The following is a 27,076-nucleotide window of genomic DNA, read 5'->3' on the forward strand; positions in this document are numbered from 1 at the left end:
GAACCGTACCGTACCACTCAGTGGAAACGGGCCATTAGGAACTGTTTACACTTGGTCACTACATGCATTTATTTTAAGAAAAAAATTATATGGGCTGGTGTAATTGTCCTCAGAAATACATACAAATTTAATCACTCAGACCACTTTACGGGGTGGTTTCCAGGTGAAACCAGACAGGTCTACAGTAAATACATCTGGTTGTTGAAACTGCATATGTAAATTTGACTGCTCCCAAAATTCAAAAACAGATCTACAGAAGAAAACAGGTCTACAAGTGCAAATGCTTAAGCAATGGAGGGCCACATGTGATCGTTTGGGATTTTTTGTTTTATTACATTTTTATTTATTCTTTTGACCATGAAATGATTAAATTAATTTGTTAAACTAATATCAGATAGCAACATTAACAACAGAGATGCAGCATGCACCTTTAGCTTATCTCTGTGAAGAGAGAGGAATAATAACAGAAAAATATAGTGCTGGGATTCTTTACAAAGGCACACTGTTTTGTTTTTGGGAGTATGTTATAGATAAGTGATTTAAGGCAAATAAAAAAAAATAACAATAGTTTTGAATGATGTCTTGCATGTATCTGTATAACAAAATTTATGTTTTTTAAAGAAATAATTAAATAAACAAACTGCTGTGTATCTGATGCTTTAGTTGATGTAACTTAGTTAAACTTGCATATAGCGCAGGTTTTGAAGATCAGAATCATATCTGTTTGGTGGAGATGCATTTATATGGTTAAATGGAAATCGATCTGTTTTCAGAAATCAAATAGCTATCAGATAAGAAAAAAAAAAATAGTAATCAGGTGTAAACAGGCCCTTAGTGTCAGCTAAGAAAAATTTACTCAGCCCTCCACTATACCCTTCTCTCTGGCCTCAGTGTTCAATGCTCTCCATGATTCATTCATTCATTTTCTTTTTGACTTAGTCCCTTTATTAATTAGGGGTGGCCACAGCTGAATGAATCGTCAAGTTATCCAGCATATGTTTTACACAGCGGATGCCCTTCCAGCCACAAACCTAACACTGGGAAACACCCATAGACTCTCGATGTCCATGATACAGTATATAATGACTTTGAGTCATCCAGGAACTTTATTCTCAGGGAGTCTTTGTCAACTACTCCAGTTACAAAAAAATTTGTGCAACAGACACTTTAAAATCCAATCCATTAGCAGCAAACCCCTGACCAAACTAACATCAAGAACAAAACTGCCTCCCCTAAGCTTTGTGTAGGACTACAACATTTAGAGGAGATATATCTTCTGGTTTTGGAGAATCTTACCCATGACATTACTCTCAAGTAACCATTGTTAAGATCCTTAAATCGAAGAAGAACTGTCATCCATCATGTTTTCCAGAACTATATTCAAGTCAATATAAATCTTACAGTGTCACTGAAATCTACTTGGCATCCATCAAAAGGTATTTTGTATCCTGATGAACACAAATCCATTAACATTCCTCCTTGTTTCTCCTTGTTAAAAGATGTCTTCTTCTTCAAGACGGCTTCTTGACTTCTACCCCAATGGGCATGGGATTTTGCCATCAATCTTCTTCCTCGTGAGCCAATACCCAGAGGTAAAATCCATCCACTCACCATTCCATTAGCTAAAGGCTTTGGAGGAGAATATTCAAGAGGCAGGGTTATATCAGGCCATCCACCTCCACTCGTGCTCCCCTGAAGATATGAACTGACATTAAATAAAGGATACTAAAATATAAATCAGTATAGTAATAATGTTTGGGTAATTATTCTTTTATTTAGCCAAGAGATCACATTGAGATATTACTACCTCTTCTTCCAGTGAGACCTGATCAAGATGACAGCACATAAAAGTTGCATACTAACCCTCACAAAAGAAATATCACAATTTGCACATCCACATTCACAAATCATAATTAAATCATGAAAAACTGCATACAAAGAAAAAGTTCTGACTAAACCCTTAAAACTATCAAGAGAATACATAACCCAGAATGAGTGCAATGATTATTCATATTAAGTGCTAATAAATTAGAAAGATGAGCTGACAATTTATCTATAATAGCCCTTGTAATAATTAAATACAAGTAGAACTTTCTCCACTGGTGCCAGTCTAATGAATAGCATAAAACTCAATGAAGCATCAATGTTTCTGCACCCATGATAAAATGTATTGCTGCATGATATACAGAATCGAATGTCCTGAGTAATGCAGCACATGTGCTGATTTACCAAGTAAATGAACACTATAATTCATTAAAGATTTACCAAGTAAATGAACACTATAATTTATTAAACCCAGCAGGCACACTACATCATAAGACGTTAATATTAAGTCACATTTAGGTCATGACGTCAGATCTTAGCCAGCGTCTGAAAATAATATTATTTTGACGTCCAATAACAACACCAAATTGCGTTGATATTTGGTTGATTTTAAGTTGTGATGGAAAATGACCAAAATCCAGCATCTGATAGATGGCATAGTGGTAACATCCACACAACGTCAAGGTGCAACATGATTAGACATTGATTTTAGGTTTACTTTGGGTTGAACATTGGATATTGACGTTGACCTGACGTTGGGTTCTGACATCAACCCGATTTTTATTTCTAAACAAAATTGGGGTACGTTGGGGTACAACATCAGTATGACATCATGTTAAAATTCTGTGCCTGCAGGGAAAGTACTCTGAACTAGTCTACTATGAGCCTTAAAAGTAAATCTATATTTTCAACAATATTAAAAGCCTAATTTAAATCTTAGCTTTTTCATTTATTTATAATTTCTATTACAGAAGTAACTGAAACTGCAATTCATTGAAGTTCTGCTTGTCCTGGCTCCATAACAGAGCAAATTTCTATTGACCCTATTTTAAAAATGGCCAACTTTACAGGAGAAAAAAAAATGTTTACAGCCTGGTACAAAGAACGATTTTAGTTCATATAGCTAATATTAGCTATTATGACAACAGTGAGAGGTGATTTTTATTAATAACTCTTCTGTTCCGTTGAGGAACAGGTGAGTGAAATTATATACTTATAAATCACATCTATAAATGTATTTGCTTTATTTAAGATAATTTATAATTTTTTCTTTAGACCTGTAATTCACTTCAGAATCTGACAAATTGCCCTACTGTAGGCTATTGAACAGTCATCTGAAATGTTGTCATAGTGTTATACCTGAATTGCATAAATAGCCTTACATTTACTAACACAGACTATATCTGAAGTGTTTGGAAGTAATTTGCATTTTCCTACTGTAGAAAAATGTCATAAGAACAATGCTTAGTGGCTCAATGTATTACAACAGTGTTTTTAAAAGTCTAGACACTTTATTGATATAGTGTAAAACCAAGCACATGTGGTCAGAAAACAAACGAGTCACAGGTAATGAAGTATTAAGAGTTTCTCCCAAAGAAAAGCACATCTAAGCAAAATGCTAGCATGCGTCTGTAGCTCCACTGCACGATCCACCTCTTTGCCCTTGTTAGGTAACCCCTGGTCAATGCAATGACGTGCGAACAAATGGCCTGTTTCCACTGAGTTGTACATACGGTTCGGTTTGGTACGCTTTTATGGTTATTTCCACTGTCAATAAGCATACCGAACCAAACCGTACCGTACCGCTTTTTTGGCACCCTTTCGAAAGGGTACCAAAAACGAGAAAGGGTACCAAAAGGTGGAGCTATATGCGCAGCCGAACACTGATTGGTTACAGAGATACGTCACGAGCTCGTGGAGCTAGACAGAATGTAAACAAAGGATCCGCCATGTTCTAATACACAGCTAAGAGATTACATGGATATTGACCCAAGCTCAAACAAACCTTGTCGTCGTCTTGATGAACAGACACAAAGCTAAGAAGAACAAAATCTGCCATGTCCTGTTGTTGCTTTACGAGCCTGTCTAAAAGTGCGAGTGGTATTCGCTTTCTTCCGGTAGCTCACGATCACGTCTACTGTATATGTGATATAACGAAGTTCTTGAGCTGATAATAATAAAGTGTGCGTGATTATTGAAGTGTATCCATCATCTGATTCATTCAGAAAGAACAGGACAAGTGTAAGAGTGAAGCGCGGGAAGAAAAAGAGAAGCCCGGCAAAACACAGGAGCAAAAGTGTTTTAGCAACCTGAATCAACAAACTGCCATGTTTACATTCACCTTTTGGACTATTATGAACTGGGAATGACAAAATTACTCTCTAACAGAGTTTACATGTGCTGGTGAAGATTACAGACACAGATGAGAGGTTTGCACTGACTGTGGGCAAATATTGCGTGTGTTTTTGAACTTAAATAAGTACTAAATGTATGATGTGTGTAGTTTTTCTGTAATTAATATTATATCGGAGACTGTAAGGGGCTGTATGTGTTCATGCGCAAAGTCCAAAGCGCAGGGCGCAAACGCATTAAGGGCGTGTCAGAATCCTCTTTTGCTATTTTATGGACGAAAAAATCCACTTTGAGCCGTGGTGCATGGTCTTACAGGTAGAGGGCTTATTCTCTTTATGAGTTATGGGTGTGTTTTAAGAATAAACCAATCAGAGTCTTATCTCCCATTCCTTTTAAGAGCTAGTTGTGCCACGCCATAGCGCATTTGCTATTTACATCGCAGACTTTATAAGTGGATAAACTGAACACTTCACTAGAGAGTAAACACTTAAACAGCATCTACAGCGCGAGAATGAGAGATGAGCCTCCAAATTGTTTACTTCTGCTTTGACTCTAGTGGATAAGGAAACATGTTGTACACAGACATCCATTAGCCTTTAAATGATTAGTTTTGTTTGTTAAGCGCAAAGATTTGTTTCTAAACTATTTCTAAATTTAGTTCTAATTTCCAGGAAACTAATAAATGAACAATAATAACGAAGTGTGCTCAAATAACTGAGATATATCCAAATACACATGCTGTGCCCCATATGGTCTAAAACCTGACAGGTGGACAAATCTAAGCTTGTTTTTAATAAAACAAATATAAATATGCATATAATAAATAATACTGCTAATAATGATAACATTATACAGAAGCAAATTGTTATGAATAAACTGAAAAAGCCCCCCGAGATGAAGAAGGCATGAATGTATGGTTTTTATATTTATGTAGTCTAGAAAATAATAATTTTTGTAACATTTTAATCCTTTAATTCTTTTTGATTTGTAAAGATATACATCCTGTGTGTATTAAGCAATGTGTAAGTTAGGTGCACAACTAACGGGCTCTGTGCTGGATAATACACTAGCTTTGATCCAGTTTATTGAACAGTCTATTTAAGTTCTTCAAAATTGCAACGCGCCAGCAATGCGCCTAAACACGCCTCCTTTTTTGAACACAACGCATGGGCGTTGTGTTTTAAGAACTCTGGTGCATATAATGGACTGTGGCTGGGTCAGGGACTTTTTGCTTTGAGAAAATGGAAGAAAACCATAGTTCAGATAACTATCTTGGTATTTCCTGAATTTCATGTTTCCAGTATTGCTAGTGCTGTGACCCGAAATGTTGGGAGCTTCCATACCTCGATCATTTCTTTTAGCTGCTGAAGGCGAATAATTTTTTGGACAAATTTGTCCATTTTTGGTCTACCAGGGGATGAAATGAACTAAAGCAACATGATAGTTCTCCTAACTGTCCACTGCTAATTTTTTTTTTAAATATGACACGACCCCCCACAGAGCTCCCTGAGGCCACCTTGTGGGCCGGGACTCCCCTGTTGGTAACTGCTGCCTTAGTCCGACTACTGCTTAAAATCATATTGCTCTTAAGAACTTTTCTGCTTGTTAAACTTAATTAATATTTATCAGTATCACTGTTTTACTGTTTCTAAATAAATTTAGCCCTAATGTTTCAAAAACATTAAAGAAAACATACTAATGTCCATCTTTTAACTAGTGCATATTGTGTAAAAGCTTTTATAAATGTGGCCCACATACAGTTTATACAAACAAAAACATGTCAAGGTTCAATATGAAATAGAACTGAAATGGTAAATCTGGTGGTTTAGTTTTCTAGATGTTTCTTCTTCTTCGACTCTGGCTTTACACGGCTTTCTTGAATCTTTCTTAAACACCCACCCACAGAGTGGATGATTGGAGCAGACCTCAACCTATTACGCCTGTCAGGCTCCATCTGCACATTCACACAACATTATTTCACCATCTGTGTGTTGTTCCATCCAAACGCTTGAGTCTGTAAGGCTTTCTGAAGCTTACAAGATGCAGCGATACTTAGTGACAGTGCAAAGAGACAAATATCACTTCAACTTCAAAATCACATAAACACAAAAAACATGAAAACACACTTTTTTTTTTTTTTTTAGAAAATGAACATACACTGTTATGATAAATTACTGTATGTGCTAATGCAAGTGTGAGTGTGAGATGAAATGACTGTTATATCTGAGTCAGCATCTCACATTTCTTGTGCTACATTTTTTGCACATGCCCTTAAAGGAATGTTTTAGGTTCTAGGTTTCAGTTTTTAACTGTCAGTCACAACACATTGAAACCCATAACAAACGAGTTAATGAGTTAAAGTTCTCATGCTAATATTCATATATAAGACAAGTCATATTCTATTAGACGGATGCAGAATCCTAGTGAAAACATGGAACCAGAAGTAAAAGAAAATTGGGTGTTTCACAATAAGTTATATAAAATAAGCTCTTTTATGCATGATCACTTTCTTTCTTTCGTCTTTGCACTACTCTTTCAGAATACAAGGGAAGGATGCAGAGAAAAGATGTAAGGATGGAGGAATTGAATCAAGCAAAATTAAATATGTTTGCTTCTTTTATTGCCACTTCAAAGCATCATCATGTAATGAAGGCTCTACACCACTGGTTGAAATCTTTAAAGTAAGAGTCTTGAATATTAGAGATAATATTTTATATTGTAATAGTTTTGTCTGCCACAAAATACCACACTATTTATGATGTTACAAGTTAGTACTTTAGCGCTTACAGAAGCTGATCAGGGATCAGTTTATTGTACGGAGCGTGTCTGTCAGTCAGCGCTTGTACATGCATTTACTGGTTCAGAGGTAGCATATGAAAGGCAACGATCGACGCACAGATTTAATGTTAAGAAAGTGGGATAGAATGGTAAAATACAGGAGAATTGCGGCAAAAATAGGAGGGTTTACATGAGTGAAGTGAACAGGAAGTGTTTGTGGAGAAACAGTTTTGCGAGGGAACGCAAAACATCTTTGCGAGATAACGCAAATCTTTGCGAGGGAACGCAAAACTTTGCGAGAGAACGGAAAAACCTAAACATATATTTTCCTCCCAGGCATTTTTTTCTTTCACCCATTTTTTTCCTCCAACCCATTTTTTTTTTTCACCCAGCCAATTTTTTTTTCTCCTCCACTATGTCCTTTCCGGGTCTCCATATATTTCTGACTCCTCCGTTGGTCTTATTTTTATGTAATCTATGCTCAATTTCATCCTTTCTTCCATTGTATTATCTTCTCTTCACTCACATGTTCAGTCCTCAGTCCTAGATTCAAACAGTGCTCCAATTTATAAGCAGTTATGCAGGTTTGCACTATACAATGTTAGAAAGAACAGGGTCTTCATTGCTGAGCAGTTGACACAGCTTCTGGTCCAAGCACTTGCCATTTCTTCACTGGACTATTGTAATGCTCTCCTAGCTGGAATTCAATCAGCTGCTTTGGAAATTCTCCAAATGATCCAAAAATGCTGCAGCTCTTCTGGTCACACCTATTGTATATTAATGTTTGTGCACTGGCTACTGGTTCAATCTCACATCAAATTAAAAAAAAAATGATACTTACATGCAGAAAAGCTTTATGATCTGACACTGTTTACAGCTTTTTTTTAGGCAGTGACAGGGTTTCAAACAAATACTAGAAGATCAACTGTAGCCTCATCAGAACTATCCGACAAGGATAACAACATTTTAAACTATTTGCAACTGCCAATGAGTGTATACGGCATGGTAATGTTTATCACAAAGTGTGTTGTGATCACAGTAAATTTGATTTTACTCTGACTTTTGCACTGCAGAATAGAGACTTGGCCAAATAGCAGAGGTAGGCGTTATATGTGACATATGAGAACTTGTGGCCAAATCAGATTAAGGAAAAAATATTAGTGCAACATGTAAAGTTTCATACACTGGACAATCAGTGAAATGTTTCAGTTTTTAAAATGACTTCAAGATTCTGAAACAGGTAAGAAGTACAAAAATTATGGCTCTAGTAGAATCATCAGCAACAATACTACAGAAAATAATGTCGACATTTACCTTAAGATATCATCCATCAATCTATTGTCTATCATTTATCCAGGGCAGGGTGATGGGGTAGCAGTTGCCAACAGGAAACCCCAGGCTTCACCCTGACACTTCCTTTAGCGCCTACTGTGAGTAGACAAGGCATTTCTGGCCAAGCAGATATTCATATTCTCTACAGCATGTCCTAGGTCATCCATTTAACCTTCCCCCAGTGGGTCAAGTCTGAAAAAAAAATGCTCGAGCCACCTCACATGGCTAGCTCCTCACTTTATCTCTATGCCATCCTGTGAAGGAAGCTCATTTTCAGCCTCTTTCAGCATCACACTCAGCAGCAAACTATCCGAATGCATGCTGAAAGGTCCAGGTCTAATGGACAACATCATCTGCAAATAGCAGAGATGAAATCTGGGGTCTCAGAACCAGATCCCCTCCAGCCCAATACTTCACCTAGAAGGTCTATGGACCTTTTGTCTATAGAAATATAGAAAAATTGAACTGATGACAAATAGCAGCCCTTCTGGAGTCCAACATGCACAGAGAACAAGTCTAATTTATTGCAATGTGAACCATTGTGAGGCTTTCTGGTCATACAAAGACCATACAAAGACCAGAAAGCCTAGAGGCCATAGAGACCAGACTCTCATACTCTCAGAGTACCACAGAATGCATAGAAGGGTACAGTCAAAAGCCTACTCAGAGTCCACAAAAACATGTGGACTGGCCAGGTGAAATCTCAGGTTAACTCTGCTGTTGTTGTACAGACTGAAACCACAATAATCTGAGAAATTAAAATATAATATGTTGTGCATAGTGGCTAAATTGGAACAGCAATTGGTAACACTTTATATTATGGAAAACTTAGTTAAAGATAGATAATGTATTTACTAACATTGCAAATAAAAAACAATAGTTGTACATCATTTATTTACATCATTGCATACTGTAGGCATTCTCTCATCAAATAAATAGAGTACTATTCGTTTTACTAAAACAATTCAAAAATGCACTGAAAATCCTTCAAAATATTCTGGCCAATTAATTGAACCATAGGCAGTAGATTTTTTCTTCTGTGTACTTAGAAATTGTCAGTTTAAATCTACATTAAAGTTGCTGCATTACCATACACCTGACAAAAACATAATTTAAATGTTCAAATCCTCTAAACAATTGTTAACCACAATTGGGAACATCTGGGTACAAATGGCACCATAAGAAGAATGGCTATGGTCATTTTAGTCTGCCTGTCCCTCCCTTGTCCTGAGGTTGAAGTTGAGGTTGAAATCTTGAGGTTGAATAATTGTTTTTTCATCTTTGTAATTAAGACGTAATCTACAGTAAAAATCGCTATTGAAATAAGAGTGACTGCACTGTGACATGACATGGCACAGGTTATCAATGTCGGGACAGAAAAGGGTTTCATTATAAATGTAAATATTTATATACAGTTGAAGTCAGAATTATTAGCCCACTTTGATTTTTTTCTTTTTTAAATATTTCCAAAATAATGTTTAACAGGGCAAGGAATTTTTACAGTATATCTGATAATGTTTTTTTTCTTCTGGAGAATGTCTTATTTATTTTATTTCAGCTAGAATAAAAGCAGTTTTTAATTTTTAAAAAACATTTTAAGGGACAAAATTATTAGCCTCTTTAAGCTGTTTTTTTACCGACTGTCTACAGAACAACCTATCATTATACAATAACTTGCCTAATTACCCTAACCTGCCTAGTTAACCTAATTAACTTAGATAAGTCTTTAAATGTCACTTTAAGCTGTATAGAAGTGTGAAAAATGTCTAGTAAAATATTATTTACTGTCATCATGGCAAAGATAAATAAATCAGTTTTTAGAAATGAGTTATTAAAACTATGAAAATTTGTTGAAAATAACTCCAGTAAATCTCTCTATTAAATAATAATAATAATTATATATATATATATATATATATATATATATATATATATATATATATATATATATATATATATATATATATATATATATATATATATATATATATATACAGTTGATGTCCCCATTTTTTCCCCTAATTTCTGTTTAACTAAGAGAAGATTTTTTTCAGCACATTTTTAAACATAAGAGTTTCAATAACTCATTTCTAATGACTGATTTAATTTTATTTTTGCCATGATGACAGTATATAATATTTGACTAGATATTTTTACTAAATGTCTACTAAAAATTATACTAAATGTTTACTATTTTAGGTCCGTTAGAATTACCTAAATGATTTAAATTTGCTAAATGCCAAAATAATGAGAGTATTTTTAATTTATTTTTATTTTTTTCTTAATTATTTCTAAACAGTCTATAAAGTTTATATACATTTCCTTGCTGTATATATATATATATATATATATATATATATATATATATATATATATATATATATATATATATATATATATATATATATATATATATATATAACTGAGACAGATTTGTAGGCAGATTTGTAGTCTTGCACAAAAAAAAAATGCCCACAAATTTTCTATATGATTAAGGTCAGAGCGTTGTGATGGCCACTCCAAATCATTCACTCTGTTATCCTTAAAGCACATTTTAACTAATTTGGAAGTATGCTTAGGATCATGGTCTGTTTGGAAGACCCATTTGTGGCCAAACTTTAATTTCCTGGTTGATGTTGTGAGATGCTGCTTCAGAATTTCTACATAATGTTCTTTCTTCATGATGCCATCTCTCCTGTGAAGTGGACCAGTCCTTCCTGCAGCAAAATAGCCCCACAACATGATGCTGCCACCCCCATACGTCACAGTTGGGATGGTATTCCTAGACTTCCAAGCATTCCCCTTTGTCTTCCAAATGTAGCACTAGTCATTATGGCCAAACAGTTAAATTTTAGTTCCATCAGACCACAGGACATGTCTCCAAAAATATTCTCATAATATTTTCCTAGTGTAATTTATCAAATTGTAATCTGGCTTTTTTGTTGTTGTTGATTCTGTCTTGTTGATTTTCCCATGTTGTTACAAAAGGAAGCAGTGTGTTTGAGGTTTTCCTTAAATACTGTTCTACAGTTGTGCCTCCAATTAACTGAAATGTTGTTAATTAGCCAATCAGAGATCTCCAAAACATTGACACCATCATCTGAACTTTTTCAGAGGCACAATAATCTTATTGTATGCAAAATTGACTTTTAAAAAAAGGAATAACATTTTTTTCCAAAAATATTTCTCATTATTCTGCTATAAAGCATAACAGAAACATATTTGATAATCCTAACTCACCTAAAAGAGAAAAAGTTTAGTCACATTAACATTTGACTTTTTTAATGGTTATGTGCCTTTTTATACAGTGTTTGTAAACTTCTGATTTTATTTAAAATAAACATTTTTTTCTGTAATGGATTGCTGCATAGATATACATTAACTGTATAAGTGTAAACATACACTTGTTAGTGGAATGTTCCCAATGTAAATTAACCTGTCTTGAACCTAGAACATTCATTTAATCACAAATCCAATCAAAATGTCATTATTGGCTTTTTACAAAAGCAATTAAAGTGCTTTCCTCATCATGCGTAAATTACAGCAAATTTAATCATTACAGCAAAAAATAAATAAATAAATCTCAATTTCTCTACATAGGGCATCTCACCACATAACTGCATTCATTTCAAGTAAAGTGCAATTTTATTCCATGTTGGTGCAATCAGAGTGGAAAGCTGGGCTAACATCGCTTGAAATATTGCTACATAAGAGGCAAGGGAAATTATTATTTGCTGATAGCATGAAATGCATGCTGATATCTGCTAATATGAATTCTGTGAATCTGATTTTTCATACAGCGATTATTACATGGAGGGAACATGAAAGAGAACTCACAGAAAATTAATCCTGGTGGAGAACCCACGCCTCGGGCATGGAGTGAGTGTACGTGAGAAAGATATACATGAAGAGAGGGGAAAAATACAGTGAGAGACAGTGTGTCAAAGAGACAGCAAAGGATGATGGGAAGTTTTGATTGATTCATATTATGTTGCACACCACGTTCCTGTACAATTTTACAGAGACAATTCAAATTAATGAATAATGGTCATTATTTAATTAATTTTTTGATAATTATTATTGTTTTCTACTCACCCTTATTCTGTTCTAAACCAGTATGCTGTTGTATGCTAATGAAAATGAGGACAAACATGTATACAAACACATGTGTGTACACAAGATATTAATCTACATATGCTGCAGATATTCCCACCGTCAATGTCACTATTTTTTCTCCATATTCTTCACCCTTTAGCTTATCTTTCCAATCTTTGTTTTTGAAAATCACTCACACTCAGCCACATACACACACTGCCAAATCCCTAGTGGGCTGGGTTCCATATTCAACAGCCATAAAGCCAGCATTTAGAAAATCAAACAGGGCTGAAATGAATTATCAGTGCTTAAACATCCACAAATACCTGGGTAAGATAAGGCTCTGGCCAAAAATGCCACTGAAAAACACAAAACCCAGACACATAAATGTTACAAAAAATAAACTTGCATCTTTTATATTATTGTATACAATTTTTTTTGTGTTCTATACACCAATAGGTTTAGTGGCTTTTCAGACACTTTGTCACTGTCTTAAATTAAATATTTAGGTCAAACAAATGAACTAATAAATAAATACATACACAATACATAAATAACTACATGAATACATCTCACTCACTGAATGTTCATGCACAGCAATTTTATATTTTAAAACAAAAAAGAGGTTATTTCAAAGGACATTTGCACCAAAAACATGTGTGATATTAAGACACAAGCCAGAAAACAATCTAAATCTTTCCATAATGCCCTTTAGTGTGACACTTCTCATATAGTATTTCCACAACCTTAACATTACCTCACAAATGCTTATTTATTTAAACACTTTATTCATTTTACTTTATCAACATTTAAGGGAGAAAATAAATTGTTTATTAATAATTAAAATTATGTAAAGAAATTATTAGTATTATTTTTGGGGACATATTAATTGTGGTAGCCAACCAATAATTAAATAAAAAAAATATTTGCATATCCCTTTTCAAAATAAATGTTTTGCTAAAGCAATTTCAGAAGGAATTGCAAGACTGGGAGGAGGAACTCCTTAAGGTGCTTAAGTCGATGGGAAAGAAGGTTTAAGGCAGGGCTTATATACACCACAAAATACAAATCTTTGCTAATGAAAGCAAAATCTCAAAATTATAATTTAGGTAAAAAATATTTCAACATTCCAAAGTCAAACAGCTCTTTTTTGTTTGTTTGTTTGGTTTATTTTCATATTTCCATGTGTCATTTACAACCTGCTTGAATGATGTGTGTGCCACAGTGTACCAGCAGGTGTGGTGTTTGGTATCCAGATGTAATTGCATAACATACGTTTTGTAACATGTTCATTTACCAATAAATAAAAACCGTTTCACAATATATGCTTTCTCACATGTATGATTTCATGCATGCATGAGGACACTTACCTGCTCTTTTGGCAGGCAGCACAGATGTAGCCCCTCTCGCTCTGGCTGTAAGAGCAGCAAGATTTGCAGATGTTGTAGTGGCAGTCCAGACACTGGCGCTTTGGGTTGAGCAGGAAGGTGAAGGGAGAGCAGCAACGGATGCAGCAGTGCTCGTTGAACTTCTGCTGCTTAGATAAAAGCAAACAGCGACTGCCCTCCTCCTCCAGCTCCTGCTTCATTTCACTACACAGAGAGACAGGAGGGATTGCAGGGGAGGGATTGGAGGAGAGCGAATGAGAGGGGGAAGGGGAGGGGATAAAGAGAGAGGAGGGGGATGCGAACAAGGGGATGTAGCGAGAGAGAGAGAGGGAGAGAGAGAGAGAGGGAGAAGGTGAGCAAGTGCATCTGAAGGAGAGGTTGAAGGCGCACAGTCATGCAGAATAATTAGAGATGCTGTGAGGAATGAAAAATTTAAGACTATAATTCTGGAGAAGTGTGGGGTGCAAGGATACAGCCTTTGACTTTTCACTTTCTACTTTTTATTTAGATTTAAGTTATGAGTTCATTGTACATAGAGCACATTTTTAGCACATTGTTTTTTAAAAATAGCATGTAAACATGATTCATTTTAAAAACAATGTGTGTTTTTGACAATTGCAGAATTATCAAATATTCTAAAACTTAGCGCTCAGGCAGGGCTGGCTTATGTCTAAAATGACCCACATGCACACATACACTTTTTACACAGTACTGTATGTATACTCATATTTATTTGTTGGTACAGTACCTTTATTAAGATGTAAACAAAATATATGAAATTTGTAAAAAAAAAAAAAAAAAAAAAAAAAACATAGGCAATGCGGTGGCGCAGTGGGTAGCACATTCGCCTCAAAGCAAGAATGTTGCTGGTTCAAGCCTCGGCTGGGTCAGTTGGCGTTTCTGTGTGGAGTTTGCATATTCATGTTTGTGTGGGTTTCTTCCGGGTGCTCTGGTTCAAAGACATGCAGTACAGGTGAAGTGGGTAAGTTAAAATTTATTGTAGCGTATGAGTGTGTATGTGTTTCCTAGTGATGGCTTGCAGCTGGAAGGGCATCCGCTGCGTAAAAACATGTGCTGGATAAGTTGGTGCTTCATTCTGCTGTGGCGACCCCGGATTAATAAAGGGACTAAGCCGAAAAGGAAATGAATGAATGAGTGTAAGAAACATAGGCCATTCTGAAATCGTAGCCATAAATACGTTTCTGAAGATCGCAAATTATTTAGCCAGAGCTATGTATGGCTGCATTTCATCTTTAAAACTAATGCTATGGGGCGGTAGGATGGCCTTTTCTCGCTTACCAGCTGACCGCTTACCTACTTATGGAGAGCTTTTCCGCAGTTACCATTTTGTCTGGTAACTCGACACGTACATCAGCAGATTGGAGATGCAAAATGGAATTGACCCCACAATGCGGTTCGATTTTTGTAAACAAAGGTTCCAGAAAGCAGGTGAGACAAAAACAGAAGCCAAAAAAATAAAATAAACAAGTAAATAACAGGGTAGGAATAAAGTACAATCTATGGCCCCGTTTACACTAGTACGTTTTAGTTTTAAAACGGCGTTTTAGAATGAAAACGATCCGCGTCCACACTCGCGTTTTACCCAGCGTTTCTGAACTGCTCTCCGTCCACACCAAAACGCTGAAAACGCACATCACGTGACCACACAGACGCTCTCGGGCAAGCGCTGCAGCCCATGTACCCAGATGAGAGCTCTGCTAGTCAGACTTCTCATCAAGCATCTCCCGCTGGATCTAATCTCACTATATTTATTAAACGGGATATTTCATTCATCTTGTTGTCTTTATCTAACGACATATTCCCTGACTTTGGGCATTGGAATCTATTACTTGTTCTCAGGTAACGTGTTTTGGCTGAGCGCAAAGATAAGTTAATGATTAATGTAACCACGTACATTCTGTATATTGACTTATCGCTTGCCTTTATTTCCTATAATGTATAAACTTATTGTATGTTATACTTTTAAAATGGCCATTATCGATTCTTAAAACTGATACTCAGCAAAAGAGAGGGGATGTTTCGTATTTTCACTGAAATTGAAAGGAGGCAGTTGTTATCGGCTCCGTTTTGTTATAAATATCCAGACAGTGAAGATGACGCTCATCTTATACAGCACGGCGCCTCAACATGTCTGCTGTCTAAGTTGCTAATATTAAAATGAAAATAGGCAGTTCCTTAAATCATGTTTACATTTTATTGTTGAGAAAGTGAAACAACGAAGCCAGGGTGATGTGAATGAAGTTATAAAGTACACTGTTCCCTTTGAAGATTTACCCGTGTCCTCGGTATAGTCTGCTTTTCCATATCAAACTGAGAAGAAGAGACTGCAGCCTTGATCAAACTTGCGAAGTCTGAACTTACACGGAGAAGATTCAGGACTGAACTGTGTGTTAGGCTACTTAATATTCAGGAAAAGCCCCAATCAGAGAGGCGAACGTCTGCAGCCCCGCCTCCGTTTTCAGATGTCTCCGTTTTCCATCATCCACACTGAGACGGAGCAGCAGCGTTTCAAAATGAAAACGGCCTCTCCAGCGTTTTCGAAATGCTCCGTTTTCGGCGCTCGAGAACTCCGGCGTAGTGTGGACGGTTGGCGTAACCGTAGCAAAACTTATGCGTTTTCAAACTAAAACGCATTAGTGTAAACGGGGCCTATAAACGTGGTAAATGGGCTTTTCTTTTCCTGGATTGCTTTTCAAAACACTGCACTTGGTGATGAAGTGATGCAGTAGGTAGACCTGTCGCTTCACTGCAAGAAGGTCACTGGTTCGAGCCTCGGCTGAGTCAGTTGGCATTTCCGTGTGGAGTTTGCATGTTCACCCTGCGTTCGCATGGGTTTCCTCTGGGTGCTCCGGTTTCCCCCACAGTCCAAAGACATGCGGTACAGGTGAATTGGGTAGGCTAAATTGTTTTTAGTTTATAAATGTGAATGAGTGTGTTTGGATGTTTCCCAGAGATGGGTTGCGGATGGAAGGGGATGTGCTGTGTAAAAATGTGCAGGATAAGTTGCCGGTTCATTCCGCTGTGGCGACTCCTGATTAAAAAAAGGGACTAAGCGGAAAAGAAAATGAATAAATGAATGAACATTGCGATTGGGTTTAGGGAAGTGGGTGTACGGGTCAATCGCTGCTTTTTAAAATACTATTGGTTGGGTTTAGGTAAGAAGGAGGGTGGGGAACAGTCAGTTGGTCAGTCAGTCAGTAAACCAATCAGTCAGTCAACAGTGGTCTCTGGTAGATTTATGTGTGAACAGCAGGCATGAATGAAAATTGTGATAGAAATTTGAGATCTGAAAAAGTGTACATTTGCAAAAACAAAAAATGCAAAAAAAAAAAAAAACATAGCTTCTGGGATGTATATTGCACTCTTCAGAAATGTATATAATAAAGGGGTATATTTTTAGAATGAGCCTAAGTTGAAAAAAAAAAACAATATTTTTAGCATATTTAGTTGATCCTGGAACACAATTAACGTACAAACCTAATCACTATCCCTATACCTAACCCTAGCTATTTGTTATTCCCACAATCAGAGGCAATTGATAGTCACCAACACTGATTTTAAGCCTAAAAATCCCTAAACTCTAACTGACTAATTGAAACTGTATTGCAGGATCACCAAAGATGTTGATCTAGGAGCATGTGGCACTTTATAACATCTGGTTCTGCCAGCTGATGGGGGACCAAGTAGCAGTTTGCTTTTACAGCTGTTAAAACAATGCAAGGCTTGTCACATGCAAGTATATAACACTGCAGCCCAGAGACTTCAATATAGGAGGGACCTATACGGCCAGTAGGTTGGATTATGGCTAGAAGGGATACAGATGTGATTTTGTAAAACAATAATTACTGTTTTACAATAAGTTAAGGGTTAGGTGAAGGTTTGAGGTAGGTGTAGACGTTCATAAAACTTGATATGTTAAACTCCATGTCATTTAAGGCAAGGCAAGGCAAGGCAAGTTTATTTATATAGCACATTTCACACACAATGGCAATTCAAAGTGCTTTACATAAACAAGAATAAAAGAAACAAGTAAAATAAAAATAAAAACAAATTCTAAAAATGCGTAAAAACAAAACAAAACATAAAAACAGGTAAAATGTGATATAAAAGAATGAAGAAGAAGAGAAAAACATGATAGTGCAATCTGTCGGACGCAGCACAGTGCTCATTCAGTAAAGGCACAGCTAAACAGATGTGTTTTCAGTCTTGATTTGAATGTGCCGTATGTGGGAGCACATCTGATCAGTTTTTCTAAATCTTCACTAGAAACAAAATCACTGAGATGATAGTATGCTGATTTACTGACTGCTTTGACATGACTATTGAAACTCAGATCTGACTCCAGAGTCACACCAAGATTCTTGACCTTATTTTTTGTCGTTTGACCTTTAGTGCCAAGGTACGCATTTACCTTGAGAACCTCATCTTTGTTTCCAAACACAATCATTTCAGTTTTCTCTTTGTTTAACTGAAGAAAGTCCCAAGAGGTTTATATAGCCCACTTCCCATTTAGAGCTGGCTCTAACCTCCCTTTATACCCAACTGGATGCCATGAGTGGTAATGAGCAACACACTACTCTTGAGTTCCACAAAGAGTTTCAGAAGAATACAAAAACATAGCTAGAAAAGTAATAAACATAGATGAACCAAGAAGGTCACTGGTTTAAGTCCCAGAAAGAAGACTATCTGTGTGGAGTTTGCATGTTCTCCCTATGTTTGTGTGAATTTGCTACATTCTCCTGCACAGACATGTGGTATAGGTAAATTGTATAAACTAAACTGGTCGTAGTGTATGAGTGGCCATCAGTATTTTGCAGGTAAAACATATGCCAAAGTAATTGGTAGTTCATTCTGCTGATAAATCAGCGTCTATGCCAATGGAAAGTGAATGTGTGAGTGATTTAGGTGAAAGTTTGCATATTAATGTAGTATACATTTTGGAACAGCTTTTGTTTAGGGAAAGCATGATGTCATTATGATTAAAATGCTACCTACTGTATATAGTTCAAAGGTCAACCAGGCCAATGGGAAAAGTTCATATTTTCCAACATAAAGAAATTAAGAAAAACATATTTGGTTCCATTAAATTCTTCCATGTATAGCCATGCGTTTCAGAGAAGAGGTTAGAAACAATATTACATACAGTGGGGTTTAGTTAATTATAGTTAATTGTGAAAAGGTTATTTATAAGACACTGTAAATCAGTGTAGATTAGATGAAATTTAGAGGATTTAGAAAACCCATGGATACATTTGAATTCATGATTGCAATGTGCACACTATATAAATATAACAGCTCACTGTTTTTCAGACATTATTTTTAATAAACCATTAGAATCAGTGATCTCTATTATCAATACTGAAATGCAACCCCAATTGGTACAAGTAGTTAGTAAAAGTAGCCTGCCATGTAAACTTCTGTCTCAGCCAATGGGGTGATCTGAGGATATAATAATGTGAATTGTGTGGTTTGAGGACAGCCTGTCTGGAAGAAAAAAACAAAAAACAAAAAAACAAGTGCAATTCTGTTTGGTGCCACTGGAGGTAAATAAAGCCCATAGACTGTGAAAAAGATAGATGACACATATCCAATTCCTTCCACTTTAAAAGTGAATGAAAAATGCCTAGACATGGCTGCTGCCAGCTTTTAGTCAGAGTCTGCGCAGTAGTGATTGTGAGCAGGGGTCACAGCATCAAAAGCACACAATCATGGTACCACATCCCTTTTTTTTCATCAAATAACAGAATAAATACAATCAAGTTGTTAAGATCCATCTAAAATAATGGATGTTAAAGGAATTTTAAATATGTTAACATTTTGTTTAAAAGATAAAATTGTCTCTTAAGTTGTTTTGATAATAAATATGTGTTATGTTCATGGGTGTTTGTGACTGTAAACTAATTTGTTCTTGCTTTCAAACTATTTTTTAATGTATTTTTTCCACAGATTCAATTAGTGTACATCAAAAAGGCTCGGCATAATTAAGCACATCCTATTTTGCAAATTAATGTTTTTATTAATTTAGCAGTAAGTATAGGTCATATATTTTTTGTTTTTCTTGAATTTTACTCTTTAAAAAAAATTATATTTTCTCTTTAACATAAATTTGAGTGTATTCATTTTGGACCATTATCATAGATTATTTTGTCAGATTAGCTCCTCTAATCTCATTGCACAGGAAGTGTATACACACTTACGCCCCGTTTACACTAGTGCGTTTTAGTTTAAAATCGGCGTTTCAGAATAAAAACGATCTACGTCCACATAAGTGTTTTACCTAGAGTTTCTGAACTGCTCTCCGTCCACACCAAAACGCTGAAAACGCACATTACGTGACCACACACACACACTTGGGCAAGCGCTGCAGCATTTCTACCCAGATGAGAGCTGTGCTGGTCGGACTGCTAATCAAGCATCTCCCGCTGGATCTAATCTCACTATAATTGCTAAACGTTATATTTAATTAATCTTGTTGTCTATATCTAACGACATATTCCCCGACTTTGGTCTTTTGAATCAATTACTTGTTCACAGGTAACGTGTTTTGGCTCAGCGCCAAGATAAGTTAATAAGTAATGGAACCACGTGCATTCTGTATATTGACTGATCGCTTGCCTATATTTCCTATAATATATAAACTTATTGTGCGTTATACTTTCATAATGGATATTATTGATTATTAAAACTGACATTCAGCAAAGCAGAGGATACGTTTCGTATTTTCAATGAAAATAAAAGGAGGCAGTGATGTTATGTAGGCTCTATTTTATTATAAACATGGATACAGTGAAGATGCAACAACGTAGCCAGGATGATGTGAATAAGGTTATAAAGTACACTGTTCCCCTTGAAGATTTACCGGACATGTCCTCGAAGGTCTGTTTTTCATATCAAACTTGCGAGGTCTGAACTTAGGGAGAGGATGCGAGACTGAACTGTGTGTAGGCTACTTAATATTAAGGTAAAGCCCCAATCAGATAGGCAAATGTCTGCAGCCCCGCCTCCGTTTTCAGATGTCTCCGTTTTCCCCATCTACACTAAGACGAAGCAGCAGCGTTTCAGAATGAAACGGCCTCTCCAGCATTTTCGAATAGCTCCGTTTTCGGCGCTCGAAAACTCCGGCGTAGTATGGACAGATGGCGTAACCACAGCAAAACTTTTGCGTTTTAAAATGAAAACGCATTAGTGTAGACAGGGCCTTAAATGAAACACCTAGGGCTCTATCATACACCCGGCCCAATGTGGGGCAAGGCGCGACCAAATTGTTGTTTGCTAGTTTCAGCTCGGTGCAAGAGTCGTTTTGACGTTCTTGAAAAAAATACAGGCCAGGAAGTCATTCATTTACGTTGATTTGAGAATGAGATTTTCCAATATGATGATATTGGAAAAATCCTACATACTGTTGTGTTAACAGTAATGTCAGCAGCTCTATGCACTTGAACAAAAGTGACAATCCTATTGGTGGATAATTTTTTTGACATTTAAATTTTTTTTTTAATGACACTTTTATGCCTGGTGTTTTGCATGCATGGTTACATTGGAGTCCTTTGTTTAATCACAAAAAAAAAAAAAGCACAAACAAAAAGCATCCTGGTGTACATGGTACTTCAGACAGGCCTATGGCAACATTATCCACACAAATGCTAAACAGCTTTATGAACTTTTTGCTGACAGTGATGAATGTTTGCACCTGACAGGTTTTGATCTTTGGTTTCATTCTATAATACTGGACTTATTTTTCCATGAAAGTTTGAACTTTGAAAGGGTTCAAACGAGAGAAAAAAGTGTGAAAATGTTAATGCCTGTCTTAGAAAAACTTATAAAGTGTGTAATGAGGGGTTTTGCAGCCTTAAAACAGCTATAATGATTGTAAAATATAAAGTGGACTACTTTTGCGGATTTCACTTAATGCAAGTTATTTTTAGAACGTAGCTCCCGCCATTAACGAGGGACCACTTGTACAAATAAGCCTATAAAATCCTACCTTTGTAGTTAGAGATTGTTTCTGGACATGACACTCAAAATGTTGCTTAAATTATGAAGGAGAGTGAGGGAGAGGCACAGCTGAAATGCGAGTTGGGAATATGTGCCCAGGTCTACATTTTTGAGAACTGAGAAATAGAGTATGTGCTTATGGGTACATAAGGCTGCATTTTGTGTGTAAAACAAACACAATGGGGCAGTACTGCTGGCATCTGACCTTCATTTGGATTGATCTGTAGCTCTCACCAAAAATGATGTTGGACTTGGGATGTGTAGCAGACTAGGGGTCTGTCGAAGGATGCTTTTCATGCAGCCATAATGGCTTTTCTATTCTAGTTTGCTTTTGAAAACAATATTGTTTGGTTTTAGGAAAAGGGGTGGGTGGATAAATCGATATCAAGCTGATATATTATGCATGACAACAATCACGGATGTGTGTAAGAAAGAAGTTGAGATCATCAGAAAATGTGCACAGGATCCTCTGGTGGATTACGAGAAATGGCACGTATGAGAAAACATGCCCCAGTAAAGTATTTGAGAAAAATGTACATGGTGGCCTCTATTGGATTTGTGAAAACAAAAACTGCAAGAAGATGTACACTGTAAAAAAAAAAAACTAATTTTACAGAAAAAATCTCTAAATTTTTTACAGTAATTTTTTGTCATTTTACATTATATTCAAAACTTTGTAAAATGACAACAAATCTCTCTAAATTAACCGTTTGACTTTTCATTTCATTTTCACTTTATTATTAAAGACAAATTACCGACATTTATGTTTTTTATACAGGGAAATTACAATATTATTTATACAGTATTTTTTCTGTTATTTTAAATTATATTCAAAAGTACATTTAAAATTACGCAAAATTAAAGTAATAAATTGTAATTACTTGCTCTGTAAAAAAAAATTAAAAATCATAAAAAAAAGTCAAATGACTGGCAGCTACGGCTGCCAAACAAAAAACATAAAATTAAGGTAAAATTTCTTTGTTGAAATAAAGTGCAAAAAATAATAAAAGTACAAATATTTCCATTAAAATGTTTACAGAAAAACACTGCTATTTTACAGACTTTTTTCTAGATTATTACTATCAAGTCCATTTAATAAAGTTACACACTAAGAGCGCTCACATACACCTGTTCCAGATTCCGCTGATTGCACACACAAAGTCGGAGGACTGTTATGAACTGATTACATATACTTTAAAAGCAGCACAGACGCAATTGCTTAGTCTTGTTATACTGCTACTGTGAACAATATGACTAGTTTCTCTTCTTTAGCCTTGCTTTGTTTGTTAATTGTTTACGTTGTTTGCTGCCAGGACTGATCATTTGCTTGTGAATTGACCATGACTCTGGATTCACTGCATACATCTGTTTGCAGATCGCCCCTGTGTTGACTTTTGCTTACCTGACCATCTCTGTGTAATAAACCTGCATTTAAATCTTCACTTCTTTGTCAGGGTCCCCTTCACGTTACAGTTCCATTTCATTTAAGATTTGGAACTGTATCATTTCATACAACTTAAACCTCTACATGTTTTAAAGTAATACTATTCAATAAAATGTAATGTTATAGTTGTGAGAATTTTAATCAGTTGTATCTCGTTTGATGTTTTTTCCAAACGTTTTTGATCAAAAATAAAACTGTTACATTACGACCAAGAGCATGTCTTGGCATTTTATTAAAGGCGTTTAATTGTAAAAAAAAATTCAAATAACATTGTTTTCTCTTGAACTTTTAGTGCAGTCACTTTATTGATGGTGTTCGATCATAATAATCTAGGAAAAGTCTGTAAAATAACAGTGTTTCTCTGTAAAACTCTTATTGTGTTACATTATTAAATGGATTTGATTATAATAATCTAGGAAAAGTCTGTAAAATAACAGTGTTTTTCTGTAAACATTTTAATGAAAATATCTGTGGATTTATTATTTTTTGCACTTTATTTAAACAAAGAAATTTTACCGTAATTTTACGGTTTTTGTTTGGCAGCCGTAGCTGCCAGTCATTTGACCTTTTTTTTACGATTTTTTTTTTTACAGTGTAGCCTATATTTCTCGGTTCTCAAGAATGCAGCCCTTGACACATTTTCCCAATAAGCCTATTGTTGTTTACCCCACAAAGAAAACCTCAAATGAAGAGACAGCCCTCACTATCATATTTGAAATTTAACTGATATTATCATTTCAGACATATTCAAGTACACAGATTTCCTTGACTTTTGCAAAACTTTGTGGGTTTAATGGTTTTTTCAAACTTTTCTAGGCCTGGAAAACGCTATGTCAAAACTATGTCAGTTTCCCATGACAGTAAAAATCCTGCCTCTTACACAAATGAGTGCCGTTTCCACCACATACCATTTTTTAATGATTTTGTGTTTAAGCATGTAACTATAATATGACCTGATTGGCAAACTATAAGTCAATACAATTTGACAATGCTTTGCTTAGGGTGAAGCCAATGAAGTTTGACAATGCATTGCTCAGCGTATAAAAGGGAAAGGTAATTTTGGAGAGAATATTTGTGAAGCATATAGTAGTTATTCAGGATGTTAATAAATGCTTTATAAACATAACAGCAGTTTTGTGACCTAATCTAAATCAAGGATTATTTATGGATATGTTGATGATAATATGCTAGAACAAAACCAATGCTTTTGAAAACACTGTTGGTTGGGTTGAGGGAAGTAGGCGGGCAGGTCAATCTGTGATTTTAAAAACACTATTGATTGGGTTCAAGGAGGAGGGTGGGTCAGTAGATCACTCAGTGAGTCAGTCAGTAAGTGTGTCAGTCAGTTAGTCAGTCAGTCAGTCAGTCAGTCAGTCAGTCAGTCAGTCAGTCAGTCAGTCAGTCAGTCAGTCAGTCAACAGCAGCCTCTGGTGGATTTCCACAAGAGCAGGGATGAATGGCACTTTGAGATATAAAAATGCAGCCACTGGTGGATTCACAAAAACAAAGACTGTAAAAAAACGTACCTCTTGGATGTATTTGGCACTCTCCAGAAATATATACATAGGCATAAGTTTTCAGAGTAAGCCTGGGTTGTACAAATTGCTGTCCCCAAAGACATTTGGGGGAAAAAGATACTTTATGTAAGGGTATCTTGCCTATCTAAAATCAGCTTGCAGTTCCAAATACATAAATAAAATAAAATAAAATGCAATATTCAAAGGTAAACGTGATCTGAAAGAGAAACTGAACAACTAAAACAAATAATAATATAAAATATAGCTGCAAGCAGCAATTAAGGGGCCAAGCTCTTCTGGCCAAAAGGTGGCACTGGTCCAGAAGTTTTTGAGTACTTTCAGGGCATGGGGTTGAAGATGCATTCCATGTTTTGTAATGATGTGTAAATATGTTAGTAAAATATAGCAATTTTTGGCCAAAAAATTGAAATGGATGACGCCTAAAATGGATGACCTGTAAAAATCAGACATCATTCGACTCGACATGCTCTGCCGGATGTAATGAGACCAGTTTTATGAGTTTCGGATGAAAGGTTAAGACGTAAAACCAAAAAAGCACGATTTTTTGTATCTCCGTACCACTAGGGGGCAGTGCGCCGAGACTCCGCATATAACCTCAGACCCTAGTTGTCATAACACATACCAAGTTTTGACAACGTTTAGACAAGTTTTGTGAACGTTTAGACAAGTGGTGGCGCTAGAGAGTTTGATTTTGAGACTTCATGTTTGGTCTGATTAATGTTAACACTGTCCTTTACCACTGTGCCAAATTATACAACTTTCCCGCATATGCCTATATGGGCTGCCATTCAAATGGAATAATAATAATAATAATAATAGGAACACTAACGAAACCAATAGGTGCCTACGCACCGACGGTGCTTGGCCCCTAATTAATAAATGAATAAATAAATATTTCTATTATTAAATCTCCTAAAAATAGATACAGATGTTGATTTGCTTTTACTGCATGGGATATAACACAGCCTGATTTGCTAAATCTATTGTAAACAACTGTGTTATTTACTGTACACAATGAATGTGGATTAACTAGTATTAATAAAAAAAATACAATTGGCAAAATAAAAGGAACACTTACTAGTCAGAAAAAACTTAAATAATTTAATTAAATAAATAACATTTTAAATTATAATTAAAATTATAACAAAAATATGTTACACTATTTTTCCACAAGTGCAAATTTGGACTCTTTCACAAGATTCATCCTGGACTACTTGGTTGTTATGATATATACCATGTCCATAAATTTAGCTCTGTACGCTTCCCTTCTGAAACGATAAGTCACAACACTCATAATTCTGGTCTTCACAGCTCTTCTGGGATCAGGGTTGTGCAGAGAATCTGCAGGCAGTACAGCTCATTTATACTAATAAAAAAGCTTCTATTTTTTCAATTACAATTTATGAAAGTATTGAATTATGCAGGGTGTACTTAGATGGCTGAGTCAGTTGGCATTTCTGTGTGGAGTTTGCATGTTCTCGTATTCGCATGGGTTTCTCTGGGTGCTCTGGCTTCTCCCACAAGTTCAAAGACATGCGCTATAGGTGAATTGGGTAGGCTAAATTGTCCGTAGTGAACTGTGTGTGTGAATAAGTGTATATGAATGATTCCCAGTGATGGGTTGCAGCTGGAAGGACATCCGCTGCATAAAACATATGCGCTGGATAACTTGGTGGTTCATTCCGCTGTGGTGATGCCAGATTAACAAAGGGACTGAGACGAAAAGAAAACAAATGAATGCCTAGATGGCCCTGCTGAAACAGCCTGGACATATACAACACAACAGAACACTTCTTGCTCATTGCTCAAACATAAAAAGACCTTTCTCAGGTCTTTACTGTTGGTCTTTACAGCATGCAAACACACATCTGCACACATACACAAGGGGCTGTATATCGAAGCTAGGAGCTACAAAATTTACAGCTGCTGTCCTTGCAGACATTGGTCCAGCCTCCAAACCTACAACACACACGCACATTGATATCTAGCCAATAAACTTGATCACCATCCAACTCTGCTTTCATTAACAGAGAAAGCAATTATGGCTGGACACACATCAGTAGTTTAGAGGGGCCATGTGACATGTCTCATGAAACTGTACATGAACAGAAAAGTATAGGCTATTAATCATTAATCCAAAACAAACACATCCTCTTCCTTTTCTTTCTCGTCTCTAAATTTCATATAAGATAATACTTTTGAACAAACAATTTGTGTACATGATATGTGTGCAATACCGTGTTTTATAGGACATTTACCACAGTGGAGTGTATTGCGTTTTTTGTACATGCATCTGTAGTGAGTGGGGC

The 27,076-nt window shown here is 35.9% G+C and overlaps 1 protein-coding gene across 4 annotated transcripts in view; it reads right to left on the bottom strand.

Annotated features, from left to right (window-relative positions):
- myripb (myosin VIIA and Rab interacting protein b) overlaps positions 1-27,076 on the bottom strand; it is a 214,481-nt gene that overhangs the window by 118,564 nt on the left and 68,841 nt on the right. For 2 of the 4 annotated variants that reach the window (XM_021470291.3, NM_001353925.1), the window contains exon 3: positions 13,752-13,973. In XM_021470291.3, coding sequence (XP_021325966.1) covers positions 13,752-13,973 — 222 coding nt within the window. Of the gene's footprint in view, positions 1-13,751; positions 13,974-27,076 lie in introns of those variants that run through there. The other 2 variants (XM_073940504.1, XM_073940503.1) reach the window with 1 other exon arrangement.

The sequence above is a fragment of the Danio rerio genome, chromosome 24 (genome assembly GCF_049306965.1).
Source record: "Danio rerio strain Tuebingen ecotype United States chromosome 24, GRCz12tu, whole genome shotgun sequence".
Taxonomy (NCBI): domain Eukaryota; kingdom Metazoa; phylum Chordata; class Actinopteri; order Cypriniformes; family Danionidae; genus Danio; species Danio rerio.